The following is an 18,682-nucleotide window of genomic DNA, read 5'->3' as shown; positions in this document are numbered from 1 at the left end:
TCTAGTAGTGATTGCCTGTTTGAACTCTCTCTAGTTGCCACAGTGCAGTTCTTGCAGGGCTCCTGTGTATCCAACGGCAAGTGATCTCAGGGCTACTTCCAGTGGACAAGCACCCAGCCGAGCAGCAAAGTAGCAAACAGGCATGGAAAACAGGCTGATCCCCCTTGCTCACCCTGCACCTGCGCTGCTGCACTGCCTCTGGGGACAGGTTGCACACCAAGGGTACCCAGAGCTGCTGGAACAGACACTGCAGCAATGCACTGATGTCATACATTTAGAAGACAAGAAAATAAAAATAACCAACTGAACGTGCAGGACCAGACAACATTTCCGCTCTGTGTTTTAACATGGTAACAGAGTACATCTATCTTTGCATTCATCAGCAAATGTATTTCCTTTGTGAAAAACGGCTGCTGTACTTTTATTCCTTCCTTTTGTGGTTGAAACTAAAAGCCACTGAGAGAGGAGAAAAACAGCAAAAAATCACTAACCACCCAACAAAAATCTACTGCCTGAAGTGGCACTTATTACTGAAGCATCTGCTCATATATATATATATATGTGGCTTTTTGAGAGGTTTTCTCTCAATGATCATCCCTTTCTAGGCAGTTTGCTGAAATGTTGCTCTGCATTTGGGATAGGGCGAACAAAGGTGGTGTCTGGAGAGTGACATCAACCAGAGCACTCATGGAAGAGCTACAGATTTGACTCATGTGGGGAGAAAAACTGCTCAAGTCTCTCAGATACTTCAGCTATGGTCTCTCTAAGACCAACAGAAGATGGAAAACTGTGCCAGTGTGTGTGGTGATCTTCACAAACTGAGTTTCTTTTCTGTAAGGAACAGTAGCAAGAATCATAGAATCATTAAGACTAGAAAAGACCTCTATGATCATTGAGTCCAACTGTTAACCCAGCACTGCCATCTTCACCACTAAACCATGTCCCCAAGTGCCATAATGATATATTTTTTCAACACTTCCAAGGATGGTGACTCCACCCTTTCCCTGGACAGCCTGTTCTAACGCTTGGAAACACTTTCCATGAAGAAATTTTTCCTAAAATCCAATCTAAACCCCTCCTGGCATAACCTGAGGCCATTTCCTCTTGTTCTGTCACTTGTTATATGGGAGAAGTGACTTACCCCAGCCTTGCTACAAGCTCCTTTCAATCAGTTGTAAAGAGTGATAAGGCCCCTCCTGTTCTCCAGGCTAAACAACCCCAGCTCTCTCAGCCACTACTCGTAAATGAAACTCCCATATGCACAATCATTCTCTGACATTTCCCTTAACAACCTGCAATATTAGGAAATTTTGCTCAGATACTGAAAGCATTCAAAGAGGAAACTCAAAAGCTCTGAAGCCCTAATAAAGCAAAAGATTGAAACACAAGTTCCAAACCTTGTGAATCTTATCTGGATGATCATATGCATCTGGCTTTGGTCATGAGGCTTGCTAGACTGCAACTTTATCTATTACCACTTTCCAAAAATCAGAATCAAGATTCCTTATTTTAAACTAATTTTCCCTAAAGCTATCATATCGCTATCCTCAATCTGAGCCTGTGATACAAAGGGAAAAACACAAACTGTATGATATTATTACTGTTTTTATAAAATTATATAGGCAGGCAACTTACCAGCATAATCCTCTTAGCATAAAGAAGAAATAAGAAAGAGTTAGGATTTAGTTTCTCCAGGTACAATGCACAAATGTCATGACAAACCAAGCAAAATAAAACATGCATGTTTGTCTCAAAGATTGACTTGTATTAAGGGGAAAGCATAGGATTCAGTTACTGTACAAGTAGTGTTCAAAAACAAATAGGGTTTTTCAGGAAGTAATAAAGAGAAAATTCCTAAATTATATCACCATTTATTTGAAAACTAATATTACTGAAAGAAATTTGATAAAATATATACATTTTTTTAAAAGTAATTAAACTTGAAGTGCAGCAAGCTGGAAATTGTTTTCCTTAAAACCTGGCAGTAGTTTAAAAAAATCATTTTTCCTTAAGTACTATGCAATACATGAAAATCTCTTAAATCAAGAAATAGCTGCAAGCAGCTTGAATACAATTCCAACTGTGGGACTCAGTGACCAAACCTTCACTTTGCAGGAGTTAAGAATGAACTAGTCACCAGCATGTAAGAAATCCTTTATTTCTTATTTCGTAACCTGGAAGTGATGTGCCACAGTTTGATTTTTCATTCTCCGTTTGCTTAACATATGACTCAAAAGTTGCCTTGTTCTCTCCATCTCTACCTGAACTTTACAAACTCTATTCTCAAAATGGGAGGGCTCCAAACAAATAGCACAACCAAGTATTATTAAAAAGGCCCAACAAATGCATTTGCAAGCACACTTCAAAAGGGTTATGAGTGCAAGTTGCCAAGTGCACAAGGCAGGTCAAGAGGGCAAATGAGGGAGGCTGGTTTTCAGCACTGCTGCTGGAAACACTCATCGGTCTCATCACTTCAGGGAACTGACACTGGAAAGCTGATGGCAACAGAACTGGTTTTGTGCCTATCTGATGCACATTAAAACTTCTTCCTTGCAACCAGATATCACCAGACTCATGGGGAACTGGAATGTCAAGCACAAGTCAGGAGATGATGGGTTTTTTGTTGCACCTAGAAATTCCCCAAATCCAGTGTCTTGCCTTCTCAATAGATATCCCCAGCCACGTTCACCCCAAATGGTGGGAGGCCAGAGAGAGACAGGCACAGTTCCATGGTTCTGTCTCACTCATTTCTGAAACCCTGAGGCAGAACTTTAATGCCATCCTCCAGGCCCTGTCCTAATGATTCCCTGTTACCACATGCAACAGATGAGGAGCCATCAAATATAGAAGAATGAGCAAGAGGCGGTTCAGTTGCTGCTCATACATAGCAAAACTGTGTCCAGGGAATATAATTTGTCTCTCTGTGTCATCACATCTGGCCAGGTATGTGCAAAAATCTTCAATGGGCACATATTTCCAGTTGAAGAATACAGGTTTTGAGACAGATTTATGAGGGTGATCTGCGTTTCAACACTTTGGATTGCAAGTTTTTTATTGATACCACTACAGTATTTTTATTTATTCTTAGCTTTAAAATATACCATGAAGGTACAGTTCATATCCACAAAATAATACATTTTCCACTTGTTTACTACTTGCTAGTTTTATTTTTGATGGAAGTTTAGGAATTGGTGTGTGTCATGAAGCACCAAGTTAAAATCAAATAACAGAGTACGTTTAAGCGTTATCTTTTCACTACCGTTATTATCCTCTAGCTCCTCATTAAATTTAAATCAGAGTAGTTACCTTTTCATCAAGAGAGCAGAGAACACTACCTAGTTTATAACAAATAACCACCATTCCTCTTCTTTCACCCCCCAGTTTCAGCTGGATCTTTATTAAATGTATTCAGAGAGAGACCTAATATGCCTCGCGGTGCATTTCCAAACACAGTATTCAGAAAATCATGATCGCTCACATTTCTCTCTCTGTCTCTGTCTCTTACACACACTGAGCTATAGCATTCCAATCCCATTTATAGGTTTCTTGGTATGTCATGCTCTTTGAGGACATGCTTTTGTGTATTAAAAGAACTGCAGAAAAAGAGCTAAATTTCTTTAAACATTTAAGTTCCATAACTGCAGCCTCCTTAATAGAAAATCCTCAGGAGCTTGAGAGAAACTTCCCCTCCACCACCTGAAGTTTAATTAAATGCTGAAACCCATCACCTCAAAGAGAGAGATACATGCACAAAGACAGCAGAAACCTTCATTCTCCTACTCTGTTCTTGTAAGATGAAAGAGACTTGGAAGAAGTGCGTAAAAACTTACCGTGAGAGTTTACAGAAATTTTTCATGGTATGTTACTAATTATTCTGTCTTCAGACATTCAATTAAACAAGTGGAATATAGATTAGCACACTGGTTTAAAATCATGCAAAAGCATACCTTCCTCTCACAAACAAAGCACATAGGGTTAGCTGTCTCTATCTTTGCAAAGCATCCCCTGCTGCTTCTCTGAGTGAAATCAGAGACTACGGTGTGTATGAAAACTGTTCCACATGTATCACAGCATACAAAAAGTTCTGCTGTTTAAGCAGCAGCCACAAGCCAGCCCCATGAGAGAGCCAGTGTTGAAACCCAAGCTGATCTCTTGTCTCTCTGCCTGGGTTACTCACCCAGCTCCACCAGCAGTTCACCCCTGCCCAATCCTGCCCTCACACCCTGGAGTGCCTGGGCTGGGAAGTACCTTCCCATCTGGGGCTTCAAGATAATCAGAGCTAGCTAACTAAACTCTACCTTCCCAACTACACAGCTTTTAGCAAGAAAACAGTAGAAACAATGACACAGTGCAAAAATCATACAGTGCTTATGCCTTTTTAAAAAAAAAAAACCAAAACAAACCACCCAAGCAAAAAAAAAAAAAAAAAACCACCCAAAACCAAAACAAAACAAACCTCAACAAAACCCCAAAGATGACAACAAAAGCCTCAGAAAAAGTTTAAGTGAAATAAAATTACAGGTGCTCCACAGATAACATACAAACTATTCTTACAACTTACTGAAATCAACTAATACTGATTGACACAGGAACGAGTTTGCAGACTCACTCACCCGGAAAAATCTGTAGTGAGAATACCATAATGAAATATGTATATTCGGCTTATGTGGCACAGTGTGAGGTATCCCATGGCTACAACAAAGGAGTACCTAAAAACATAACACACAGAACACATAGTTACCAACACAAGTACCAACAAGAGCTACAATCACTCAAATTGGGATGGGCTTGCTTTGATTTTCTCAAATCAGATTGTTAAAAAGTCTGAAGCTATGCTGGAAGAAGACCTGGAAGAAATTCTCAAAGGGGACTGATGCTTTTGTACCCAGTTGAAACCTTAAAGAGGTATCTCCTCATTCTCAGGGTGGGGCAAAAATGGAAGAAGAAATAGGATCAATTCAAGTTGCACAAGCCAATTTTCAAAGCTCCCATCTTCACATACTATTTTGGAATTTCTGTCCAACTTAAGCATATGAAACCAGATGATACTGTGTGTCAGTCACTAAAGTTATCCACTGCATTTTCTGTCTGAAAATGGTGTTTATTTACAACTCTTCCTCAGATCTAGCAAAGACTAAAATGTTTCAAGTTTAAGGTATTCTCTCTCTTGTGATTTTATATAAAGGTAGATTATGGCACATAGCCTGATCTTTCCAGCTGTCCATGCTAAAGCACACCATCTTCCAGAAAAATGATAGAATCAGATAGATTGGAAAGGACCTATAAGATCACTTCAGTGTCCAACTGAAGAAGCGTTCCTTAAGTCGGATGTGACAAATTCACTCTGATTTTCAAGCTGATAGCACACTTCTGTTGGGCAGGGCAGTAGCATTATTCCATCTTAACAGCTGAACAGGCTGAAGACAGGAAATGTTGCAGCATCCACATGGACAGATGCAGCCTTTCACACAAGTAACTTCTTGTATTTACATGAGCAAGGAAGAGGATATTGGGGAGGAAAGAAGCAGATGGATGTTTGGAGACAGACTGACACATGAAGCAAATTACACAGTGGAATGGAGAGCTGAGACACCAGGATGAAAGGCTGGCATCCCATGGACAGGCCAGGACCAGGTCTACTGGTGTCCTCCACAGCAGAGGTTATCCATCTAGGGGAGAAGAGGCAAAGACCAACAGAAGGAGATGACACATCCTGCATGCCTGGCAGGGCTGAGCCTCGGGAGGCTGGAATGAGCACATTGCCAGGAAGGGTCCCCCCAGACCCATGAGAGCATCCACCACAGGAGAGAACTAAAGGTGAAATCAAACAGGTGGATCAGTCAGCACACAACAGAAAAAGAGCCAGGCCTTTGTCAAATTATGGCTGGTTTTAAAAGAAACGAGTTTTTCCTCCCTGGGGACTAATGAACTGCAGTGTGAGTGACAGTGATGGATCACAAGGCAACCTGCAGGTCATGTGGCCCACAGCAAACAGCTGGATGAAAGGCAGACTGAAGAGACATGACAGATTCATCAGGAGATTCAGAGTAGAATTGATCATGTTTTATGTGGCTCAGGCATCCAGTCCTGCCTCAGCAAGGTCCTTGGATTCCCCTCTCATCAATGGAGAATGGCAAGCATCCATTCAAAGGCAAGTCACCCAGCTCAAATATGTAACAGCGAGAGAAGGGAGGAAGGATCTAAAATAAGCCTCCACGCTGAGATGTAAAGCACTTGGATTGAAAGTGGGGGCAAGCAGGGAGAGAGACACAGAACTGCTGCTGCAGCTGGGAGCATCTCTGATGCTGGATTAATTTATCCATTTATAGGCCTTGAAGGCTAGCAGCTTCAACAGAGAGCAAAGTAGCAAAAAATAACCAGGGAAGAGAGTGAAGGTTAAATTATGCAGTTTATTTAATTTGTTCTCTTCCACTGTGTTTTTCTGGGGGAATAAAGAGCCAAGTCTTGAAGCCCCACTCTGAAGGATCTGTTCTCCTGTATGAACAGGTCCAGACCTTAAAGTAGCATTGTTGAAGTTTACTCTCAACTGGTTTGAATACATTGTTACTTAGCCAAAATTAACAATGGGGAAGCGCTCTGAGTCACACTGCTATGGCTAGTACAGTACAATAGAAAAGTCCTGACACAAACCTCTCTGAGAACTCCTGAGGTTTTTCAGCACATTGGATTGACATTTCACATTGACTCAAATCAAAATGACTGCCTTGCAGCAGTGGGCAACATTACATGGACTGGACTGATTTGTGTTTCAGTATAAAGTTGTTTTGCTATTAGCCATTGTGGCTAATTGGCTAAAGAGGAAGAGTAAGAGGGCTTCCCATTGAAGCTGAGTCCTTTTCCTTATCACTACCCTAACTCGTCTAGGAAGATGTAAATAATTAGTGGATGATTCCTTTGTAGACTTGGTTCCTCTGAGCTACTAACTCCTTCATTTCCCTCAAGTAACAAACAAGGCAGGGACAATGACCAGGAAACCATAACACAGTTTTTGACACCTTTTTATTTTGGTCTCTGGATGGCATTTCTTTAACAAACATTGTCCAATTACTTTTTTTTTTTTTTAATTATATTATTAATTGCCTCTAGGCTTCTGAGCTTTGCACTCTGTGAGAGGGTGGAAAAAATACCTCCTTAATACCCTATCTTGTTGGTGCAAAATACTAGTAACTGCTGTAGACAGGATTGTTTTTGACAGTTCACATTTCTAATAATCTTAGAAAAATCATAAGTAGGGTTCCCATTTACATATTAGAGAAAGGGAAAAAAAGAAGAAAAAAAAGAAAGGAGAGAGGTTTATCTGATCATCTGATTCTCAGACAGCCCTGGCCTTGAAGGCAAGCGAAGAAAGGGTTTCTGTTCCCCAGTCTAGATTTATGTGGATTCTGAGCATTCAGCACCAGCTTCAGAAACAGTCAGACAGTACAGAGACAGAAAACACCTATCACACACCCAAAACATAAGCTTCTACTTTAAGCAATAACAGTTCTGGTATTTTCCACTTTTCCACAAAGCCCAGTACCAAAAGTAAGACCTCATTTTGTGGATCACTAAGCTAAGCTGTATCAGTAACCTTATTTGAACGACCTAACTCAACAATAAGTGGAAAATACCTAAAGGTCAAACACCAATAGGGAAAACACATTAAAAAGGATTATCAAATGCAATCTGGAAGAATACAAGACCAAGGAGAACATGACTTCATTATGTTTAAGAAATCAAAAGTTTGTCCATAAATTATTATGCCTGCAAAAGTCAAATTTTAAGGCCAGCAATTTCACAGGAAAATGCAATACATCAACCCAACAAAACCACAAATTGAAATTACAGCTGCTTCTGTAACTCCATGAAGAAAGCTCCTGCAAGTAACTAGGAAAGAAAAGAAGGAAAGAAGAGAAGGTGGTTCCAAAAACTCCTCATGATTCTCCCTGAAAGCAGAGAAGGTATCAGAGGGGCAGCTGCTGACTTGCAGCCACATCAGCTCACCTGTGGATGTTGGGAATACTCGCCAAATTCATAATGCCATAGTTCATCATCACCAGGACAAAAAGATGAATGGAATACCTTGAAGACAACAAAGTCAGTATTTAGATAATTTCTATGTTGCCTGGAAGTGCTGGCAGTTCAGAACAAGAGAATATTTTTCCATGCAAATGACAGCAATATGATGTCATATCAGGGACCTGGATTACCACACATCATCTTTACAGCCTGACTATCCAACACAGACTGATACTTATTAAAAAGATATTATCCATATGTTTAACTGAAAGAGTAGCCTGGTTCAAAATGTGAATTGGAATTGGATACATATTTTCCAGAAGAGGTATCTTCACAGCAGACTGGTGTGGTCTTAACTTCCAGAACAAACATAACAAATTAAATTAAATATTTCACTTAAAAAAATACTTTCATGAGTCACTTTACTTTGAGGGTTTGGAATGGTTATGTTGGTTAGGACATTTTTTAAAGGTAGCATTAAGAGCCTTCCGATTAGAAAGATGTAATACAGAAAAGCTAATATTAAGTTTAAAATTATTTTTACCCAAGGCTTGTCAAAATGGTGACTAAATACTCACCACCCAAAGCAGAAGACAGCAAAGTATATTCCAAAGAGGGTGGCAAATGCATGGCGAACAGCAGAGCTGGCATGACTGGGACTCAAGTAAATACGAAACCAAAATGCAGCCAAAAGTGCAAACAGTTGACAGGCTACAAAATTGATCTGTAAAAGATAAGCAAAACAAAAAACTGTTTCGATTCTTGGAGGAGAAGGGGAAGGATTCTCTCTGTTCTCAGAACAATTAAAAGCAGAGGTAAGAAAAGGCGGGGAGGGAAATTGTGAGCAATGAATCTTTTGCTTCTCAGCATTCCCACTTATGAACTCATGTGGTAACTTTTCTTGGCCAGTGACAGAAGGGATTAAACAAGCACACAGCCACCCAGAAGCAGGAAGGTCAGGCTCCAGTTACCACAGGGTACAGGTGGAGCTCTGGTGATTCTCACTCTCCTGGGAGGAAAGCTCTGCTCTGCTGCCAGCCTGGCCCAGCTGCCTGGCACATCATTCCCCTTCTTAGTCCTCTTGGCAAGAGCCAGGGGCCTGGAAGCAGTCTGAGACTCTAAAATATTACCCCAGTACCTGACTTTCCCCCATCCCAACACATGGGCAAAATCACCAATCCTGAAGTGATGCTGTTCACTAGCAGTGAGAACAGGGCAGCTCCTTAGCTGAATTCCTCCACTCCACAGCACCTTCCATACAGATGCTTCCAACTCCCCATTTTTTTGTGTTTGAGTGCTAAGAAAACAACTTTGCTCTACCATCAAGCAGACACCTATAGGAATATGCTTCACAAATGTTCTTTGGCTACTGCACATGAAAATCAGTCTGGCCTTGTTGCAAGGAGGTAGTGATGGCAGTGGGAGCACAAGACATGCAGAGGACAAACAGTACAGGAATACAGGCTACTTTTGTCAGACACAAGGACAAGCAAAAGCTTCAGTGTCCTCCAGAGCCAAATCGACATCATGCTGCCTTCTTCAAGTCACCTTCTCTTTGACAGCCTCAGCAAAAATCCCAGAAGTCAGAAGAAAAACAGATCAAAGTCAGAGTCAAAACAGAGCTCAGGAGCTGTCTCTAACAGAGCAAATATACCACTGGGATACAACATCCTTAAGTCCAGCCTGGACTCTAGACAGCTGGAGGTAAATTCATTTATTTAGTTGCAGTGTTGCAATCCTTTTTTTCTCCTCCCTTTTTTTTTTTTTTTTTTTTTTTTTTTTTAATTCACCCTGAGCTCTCCAGCAGAAGTCATCCCAGACCAAGCAAAACTAAACGGGCTGCAAAATTTAAGCAATCATTTGGATTAGAGGATTATCCAAAGCTATCAGTCCAGGACAGGATAATGCATCTCACTCAGAAATGCTCTGACATGCTGGCTGTCCAGGGGCGGTTGGATTCTGCCAGGCTTCTTGTCAAAAGCATTTACAATGTGTTTAACAAGATACTATAGCCCCAAAGTGCTTTTATTCTGGTGGACTACATCCAACATGGTGTTAGCTGCTCATGAAAATGCTTTCATTAAAGGTTTGTTGGCTTCATTGGTGCAGTTGCTTTATTTCAGTGATGCAGGCAATCATGCAATAGAATAATTCAATGATTTAGATACTTAGGTATGCTGAATTGTAGGTCTTTGGAGCAGAGACAATATCAATTTATTTATTGCTCATGCAAGCAACCAGAATTTATAACAAATAGTATCACAGAATTGTAACCAAAGCAAGTAATTCTCATTTTAGTGCAAGATCTATAGAGTAAAAGAACAAAACCGTACTATTCTTACAAAACCCAGACGCTGTAGTAGACATCCTGAACTTGTCTGTTACTGTAGAGTTACATTCAAAATGCTAACACCTTGCTCCCACCCTTCCACAGACAGAGGGGCAGCAGAAACCACTGAAGCCCCTACAGGGTTGCTCTGATTGCATCCTTTCTAAGCAAGTTCCCGAGACTGATGGGTGCCAACTCATCAGTGACAATTCAGTGAACCTTAATCCCCCCATCCTGCTCCAGCTTGGGGTCACGCCAGCACATGCAGTGCAGCTCAACTCTGTGGCATGCAGAGCTTCTCTGATCTGTATAGAAGGAAAGTGCAAAGGCTCCCAGAAACTGAAGTGACTTATTGTTTGAAAGACAATTCCCTCCTCTGTGCAGCGCCACTCACGGAAGCTTTACAGCAGTAAAAGCCATCGCGATAAGCAGGCGTTTGCTTTTTACTTTCATCCGGCTCTTATGTGCCCAGTTTGAGATGTTAAGGATGCTGGGGTCTCAGAGGTTCACACACACAGCACAAGGAAAGTGCAGGATCCCAGAGTAGACACACTTGTAACACTATTTAAATAACACAGCCAAGGCAGGGAATGACAGTGCCAGCAGGAACAAAAATCGGCAGCGACTTCATCACAAGCTAACATCCAGCAAAGGGCAGCTCAGCAGCCTCACATACCCGGGCTGTTGTTTGCCTTCACTTTTGGGCATGTGTTACCTTGTGCTACCAACAGTGCTGCTATCACACCTTCATTTTGCTGTGCAAAGCCAAGACAGTTCACCAAGACTCTGTGCTCTTTTTGCAAGGGTCGGTGCAAAGCCTCGTACCAGGTCAGAACATTGCCCTTATGTTTCAATCAGTTTTTGGTTCATAAGGATTGTTTCTGCAGAGCAGCCAAACATCACAGACCAAATGCACTCAGCAAGCAATAACCTGGCAATAGACCAGACTTGTTCTGTTCTACACAGGAATAGAGGGACACAACAGCTTTTCATATAACCACCTCTATTTAGTAATTTCTGTGGACCATTTTAAACACATGCGGTGTTCACATGCGTAGACACAAAGGTTGACAGTTCATCTGACACTGACTTTGCTGTATTCCATTTGACATTAGTTTTATTCTTCATCCTACATACTTAAGGCATCCAAGTAAACAGATCCCTAATAATTTAAGAAATGTTGTGCTGCATCACAAGTGAACCAAGTCACACTTTCCTTCCTTTCCCTTTCCAAAGTGAAAAGGATTCATACTATTCCCTTTTGGTTATTTCCACTGTTGCTAAAAACACTTTATAAACAGAAAATTCAGAGCTTCTGAACACTGATGAACGGTGTCCAGGCAAAAATAACACAGAAAGAAAAATTATATTCAAATTAACCTTTTTCAGCATTGCAAGTCATTTGACCTTTGTTTTTAGTTAGTCACATCTCTTGTATTCCCACCAAAATTTTGCACATCTGGTTTCAATTTTGCTAGCAGAAAGGAAACACCTTTGCTTTTTACAGTAACTTTCTTCCATACTGTAGAGAGTAAGATGTAATAAAATTAGGAATCAGAGCACATGATATCCTGCCAAAAGAAGACAGTATCTTCCTTTCATTTTCCATGATTAAACACTGGAAGACAGAAAGGCAGTCTCATCACAGTATTCTGCAACGACATCTGGAAGACTTGTATCCGAGTCACAGCCAGCTGGAGACAGCCTTGCAATACAGAAACAAGATATCCACACTTTTGGAGAGAGAGAAAATCTGGAACAGCTCCAGCGCAACAGAGTCGATCATTATTGTTGCCTGGTTAATTAATCATTTAATTCTTTATTAGTCTCAACTTTAAAAGGTTTGATGGATTCAGAGCAGGTATGAACAAGGAAGGAAAAAAAATAAACTGTAGTTCCTCCCTTTATTCTTTCAAATTCTGTAGTAGCAATAATTCAACAGTGATGTTTAGATTGCAAATCTGAGTTTTATACAAAGTTAGCAATCAGGTCAAACCAACCCACCAAGCACCCGTGATGTTGATGCAAGAATAGCCAAACACAGTGGTTTCAAGATCCCCCTATTGGGTTATGCTATAATCCAAGCCCTCAAAGTACATAAAAAGTCAGTTCCATCTGTTTGAGCCTTTGCATCTTCTCCCATTTTTAACAGGGTGAAACTTAGCAAACATTGTACTGGTAATGTACAAAGCGGAAACTGTAATGCCTAGGGATTTGGAACCACCTTTTCACTCATCTCCATCAACAGGCAGGGTCTTTTACATAGGAAAGTCATCTCCTCAACTTCCTACCCACTCTCAGAGGAAATCCATGAAATTTTTTGCTCAGTATCTTATTTGATCCAATTAACCATCTGCAAGTGGGCACTCCTAAGGGCAAGTGTCAATTGGCAAATCAAAAAATAAAGGTCCCAAATACCTGGAGTTAAATAGGTGGGTCTAAAAATTTCACTCTTTGGAGGACATAAGCCTGATGTCAATAACACTGAATAGGAATGATTACCACTTTTTGTTCTGGGAGCAAACTGGCTCCATGGTGAAGGCTGAGGAGGGGGAAAAAAACTCAAAGAAAAGTAGTAACTTGTCAAATCCCTGTGACAGGAAAGCCATGGAGCCATAGGGAATTTCCAAAGAGAGAGGTAAATGTGTTGCTTGGTGCACTGAAAAATTACTGAACAAATCCCACAAAAATCTTAAAAGGAGAAAAGAGAAAATGCTTTTCCTAGTTAGAAATTCTTGAGAAGGGAAACAGAAAATATGAGAGGCAACAAAACCTTACTATATCCCTTTAAACCAAATTATTACAAAGAGTCTTGGTCACTGCTTCTTGTAGTTGAAGGTAGGCTACTGATAACCCACTTCTGAAAGTTTAATTTCTGCTCACCCCCATAAGCCTTGCATCTGCAAATCTCCCTGTTTAAAAAGTGGCAATATACATTTGAGAGTTACTAGAAGAGATAGTTAAGTACAAACACACAACATCTTATTTTAGTGCTTTTAACCTTTTCCTTACAGTTAAGTATTGGAAGGAAATATCCTGCATTCTGTTTTGACCACAAAAACACTTTGTTTTTCCTCTATTACATTTTTCCTCCCTTAGGCTTGCAGAAAATCTGATCTCACTTTCCAAAAATCTAGGAGGATATAACAAATTGATCACGCAGTTCTCTCCAAACTCCAAATGGCAATTAAGTCCATTACCCAAACCAAATTGTCCTCGGTAAGCAAAATTTCTATTAATGCTGAGACTCTGACAATCACTACAAGCAGCCACAGTGCTAACATGCTCCTTGTTGAATGACAAGGTGCTGGGGTGTCCTCAAGAGCACATGGTCTTTGGATAAAAACCAGGCATGTTGCACGTTCACACACATTCACAGACAGAGGTACAAGTATGTTTGAGCACAGTCAGCTTGTCAGAACATTCCCAGTCAGCATCCAGGTCCATGTCCACTTCAACACGTAGCAGATGATGCTGTCAGGTTACAGATAAGGCAAAAGATAGCTCTACTTTTATTCCAGGCCTTGGACTTAGCAGCCAAATGAGAAAATAAAGGTTTAAATCTGCATTTCATTTGCTGAACAGAAGTGTAAGAGCAGAGGCCTCCCATGGTGGTTCAGCATAAAAACCAGGTTACAGCTCATGGTCAAGATACTCTGTTGCCATGTACTAATGAGCTTCTGATCATTACTGTAGGAGATTTGTACAAGGCTTTTATCTGGTAAATTGTACTTTCTCCTCTATTCATGGACTTACCACAGATGACCAAACAGCTGTTTTCAGTATGTGGAAAAGCATAAAGAACCTTGCTAACAGAAATGATTGACAGCAATAGCAACTTCTCAAGTCAAACCACTGTCTGTGGAGTACAACAGTGCTTGGGCAGTATATTGGAAAGGGGATGCCATAATAAAGCATTCCACTCTGCCAGAGATCAGCCCCATCTTTCAGGGTGATGCCTTTCTCACAAAGAATAAAGCAAGAACTACAAAAATGCAGTAATTTGTTTTCCATGTTTAAAAGAATATTTTGCACATATGACCAAAGACACCTGGCAAACAACATGTTTAAGTTCACTTTGTTGGAGACATTTCTACTTTAATCTTGAAAAACAGACCTGCTGTTGTTACAGCATTTTGTAACATCAAAAGCGTGATATTTAGAAGGGGCGTGTTAAGAATGAGAGATGGAATAGTCTTTAATCAGATCCCAAAGATATCTGATACTTGCTGAAATTTCTCAAAATATTTTGATCTTCCAGACTATTTTTATGAACTATAAGGACAAATATTCTCTGCAGAGATCACTTAGCGCTACACAGGGAGGGGACAAGCACCTCCAAAAAGGAGGGCAATATCACAGAGACCATGCCAAGTTTCCCACTGCTAGAATCCTGACTCGGGCTTCCATGAAGGAGAAGGATTTGTGTAACATCATCTGTGCAGTTCCCCTTATTGCCCACAGTGGTATTGCTTCACACAGAATTCAGTGCACTGAGAGCCAGCACAAACAAGCAATTGTAAAGGAAGCAGAACTGGCTGTCACTTGCAGGATGCCGTATTTTCTGTCAGCATGGATCAGAGAGGAGACAAATTAATCTACATTGGGGAAATACTGATTCCACTGCTGACATGTCACATCTCCAGTACTATACAGAAACAACTTATTTCTCTAGCTTTGTGTTCTAGGAGTCCTATACAAGATTTTGGGGGAACAGAAGCAAAGGCTTGAAAACAGAATTTCTCTCATGGGAGAGACAGAGAGAGAAAAGCATGTATGCATGACTAATTTAAGATTATTGTCCTCTTCAGAAGCAGCACTAAGTTGCCACAGCCTTGGTGTTTTTTGTGCAGTTGCATGCAGAAAATGGAGTTGGTGAAGTAGAATATACAAAACTGACAGTATTTTGGCTTGTTGTGCTGTTTTCCTGGGTAAATGCTGTTTCCCTACTTACAGGGTCAAATATCCTTCCATGATTTAGACTGTAAACTTGAAACAGATGTTCTTTCTGGATTACCTCTGTGAAACCACTAGCAGAATAACCACTAGCAGGACACAAAATACAGTTATAGATTAAACCCTGAGTCATCAAAAATTTTAAAAGAAAAACATTTAAGTCGAAATTAAGCTTGAAAAGTCAAATCTACATCACAATGCTAAGTCACACTCTCATACACCTACCTTTGATAAATTTAATGCGTGGACCTGATCCAAAAACAGCTTTATCTCGGTGTCAACAGCTCTCACATTGAGCTGTAATGACTCTGTATGTTGAACAGATGTTTAAGCAATGATCATTTATGTGCAGCAATGTTCTGCCACTACCTGTACCTCATTAATTACTGCTCTCTCAGCAAGTGATGCCAAATGACGAAACTCCCTTGTACCTAAGATAGCCAGCACTAATTCCTCCCTGTAATAGGAACAGAAGAAAAACCAAACAGTCTGGAGCCTTTAGTCATTCTGGTGGTTCTTTTAAACCAGAATGCCTTTAGGTTATTAGAAGATTTGTCTCGTTTCTTCAGACTGCTCAGCAGTGAGGCAGCACACTAATTACAGTATCTTTAACTCCAAAAAATACTTTAAAAGAATAATTTGATGTACCTCTGTGCAGGTGGAGTGTTACACAGTGTTACGTGTCAGACATGTCTAAAAGCAGTACTACAGCCAGCAGGTCAGAGTATAGAGGGCATTTTAACAAGAAAAGGAAAAGTGGAGTGAAGTATTGTTATCCAAACAAGAAATTTGGCACACACGTACACACACAAAATCCCAACAAAATTAACAAGCAAAAAAAACTAATACCAGAACTACCAGCTTTGCTTCCTCACCAGTCACTTGGATCAAGTACTTCTGGTAGAAATGATGGCATCTTGTACCATCTACCCTCCTTGGTTATGCAGAATACATACTGATGAAGAGGGAACAGACTGACCTTATCACCACATTACTTCATCACTCCAGTTCTTATGTCATGTATGCTCAGAAGGCCCCATTTAAGCATATGTAAAGTTAGGAGAGAGATGCTTAAGTGAAAATTAACAGAAACAACTCCAGGACAACAACTCCAGGAGAGTAAAATACAACAAAGCAGACCCTTGAGTCCCTGCAAAGCCTTCTCTGAAAGTCCCTAGAACTCTAGGAAGTTCCCAGGGTAGGAACACCACAGCACTGCTTCCCCCCTCTCTTTCTGAGCCATCTGCAAGAGTCAGGCACCTATCTGGAGCTTGGATCCTTGGTTACCATAATCATTAAATACACCACTTCCTCACCTTTTTCTCACAAAGGAATTCTTGGATAACAGATACTGACCCCAGCTAGTGTTTTCAGATGTGATGAGTGCCCCAAATCCCAAACATTATTTCTACACCACCTCTCAGCACTGCTGAGCTCCCACTCCACAACAGTGTCTCTTCATCCACCACAGAAAATGGATGGACACCACAGCACCAAAAAGGAAGCAAGACATATCTCATTAGATATAATCCAGCTCAAGTTCACAGTCTCAAGCACTGACTGATCCTTAGATTTCAGTCCAGTTTTTACATCTGCAGTTTTGAGTAAATAACTTCAAACTGGTAGCACTAAGAGTAGCATCAAGGCAGACCTGACTTTCCCCCCACCCACATTTAAAAGTTTAGTTTTTAAAAACTTAGAACACAACACAGTAAGTCAAGCACCTTTCCACTCTGTCTAACTGATAAGTACACAGTTGATTTATTCAAAACGCAAAGAAGGAATACAGACAAACAGCCTACCCAACCACCCTGCTACCAGGTCTTTCTGTGACTTCAATGTAAAATATCTTCTCCAAATACCAACAGGGGTTGGTATTTGGATCCTTATAGCAGTGATCCTTATAGCAGTGTTTGTAAAGCCCCAGTTCAGAAACAAACTTAACTTTCAGGCCAGATGAAAGCCTTGAGCCTGCACATATTCATCAATTTAAAAATAAAATAGTAGGTTTAAAGTGCAATCCGTCACTAGAATGGGAACTGGCACATCTAAAATAACTTGCCCCATTCTGCTGCTGCAATGTCTGTGCAATTCTATTTTCAGTTCCTTTTCTATAGAAAAATGTCAGTGGTCTTTAAAAATACAAACCAATACAAACAGAGCAGTTTTGTTCACATTATCCCAGTGATATCCAGTAACTGCACACAACAGAAAGAAACAAATATCAGTAAAGGGAAAAAAAGTGCCAACGTGACAGGTCATTCTAAGCCAAAAGAAAGTTGTTTTTTTTTCCCCACTGTAGAAACTGTCAGCACTGTGCTAAATTTAAGCACATTATCCTTGGAATTAGTGGCTTGATCAAAGACTGAACTTTTCAGACATTGTAATGGTATTATGTAACACTTTATTAGGCACTTAAACACAGAAAATCTGGAACATCCTGTATTTAAATGCTCAGTCATGTTCATAGTAACTTAAAACAAGGGCGCTGTAAAAATTAGCGTATTAGGAGGTGGTTAAAAAGTTTATGCACAGATTTTGCTAGAGAAAAGGATAGATTTTATCTGTCCTAATACCAGAGCTAGTCCATCTAAATCTCTCTTCATTTCAATGTGGAAAAAAGGCAATTCTAGGTTGAAATTCACCAAATCCTAAAGCATAACTCTAAAACACGTATTTCTACTGTAAAAGCACTCTAGATGAGTAAGTTTAGATGCAGAAATGTACAGTGCAGACTTAAAAACAAAATTTTTACTACACAGAGTAACTTTACCAGAAACAAAAAGAAATCCCTAGACTGTGAAGCCGGACTTCATTTAGTTGTAAGAAATGAAGTTTTCAAAAATGACCCATAGTTTCTCATGCTTCAGTTTTTGGTTTAACATTTAAAAACACCATGATTGTATTCCAGAAGCAGGCATTCTACTCTAATTTCAAGTGCCTGGAACAGAACTGGGATAAAACAAAACAAAATGAAATGAAACACAAACTAAAACCAACCAACCGAAAAAAAAGGTGCCAGTCAGGGGAAAAGCAAACTAGCATATCTGCTGCTAGATATGCGTGGAAGAGTTTTAGGGTAACAATTCTCCCACACAATGGGTGGGGTCAAACACATTCGGTTTCCTGCTTCCCCAAGCAGGTGCTATAAACCTCACTTCTTCCTGTCCTCCTTCTCGCCTAAGCAGTTTTCTGTCTCAGAAATACACAGCAACAGCACTTGCAGATGGAGTGAAGAGCAAAGCAAATGCTTTTAGACAAGCATAAAAACATAATATTGGCATACATCAACATGGAAAGGTGAAGATCTATGTTGCTGTCTTATGCTCCAACCTAGCAAAATAAAGGAAGACCATATCCTCTCCAATAATGCAGTCA

The 18,682-nt window shown here is 40.3% G+C and overlaps 1 protein-coding gene across 3 annotated transcripts in view; it reads right to left on the bottom strand.

Moving 5' to 3' along the window:
- The window catches only part of MBOAT1 (membrane bound O-acyltransferase domain containing 1), a 56,623-nt gene that overhangs the window by 25,467 nt on the left and 12,474 nt on the right, over nucleotides 1-18,682 (bottom strand). For 2 of the 3 annotated variants that reach the window (XM_033061774.1, XM_033061793.1), the window contains exons 2-5: nucleotides 8,598-8,743; nucleotides 8,005-8,082; nucleotides 4,614-4,709; nucleotides 1,636-1,647 (exon numbers count right to left, since the gene is read on the bottom strand). In XM_033061774.1, the coding sequence (XP_032917665.1) occupies nucleotides 1,636-1,647; nucleotides 4,614-4,709; nucleotides 8,005-8,082; nucleotides 8,598-8,743 (332 nt within the window). The remainder of the gene's footprint in view (nucleotides 1-1,635; nucleotides 1,648-4,613; nucleotides 4,710-8,004; nucleotides 8,083-8,597; nucleotides 8,744-18,682) is intronic. The other variant, XM_033061782.1, reaches the window with a different exon arrangement.

This window comes from Catharus ustulatus, chromosome 1 (genome assembly GCF_009819885.2).
Source record: "Catharus ustulatus isolate bCatUst1 chromosome 1, bCatUst1.pri.v2, whole genome shotgun sequence".
NCBI classification, from domain to species: Eukaryota; Metazoa; Chordata; class Aves; order Passeriformes; family Turdidae; genus Catharus; species Catharus ustulatus.
The sequence above is the reverse complement of the archived record's forward strand: the minus strand, read 5'-3'. Positions and strand labels throughout refer to the sequence as shown.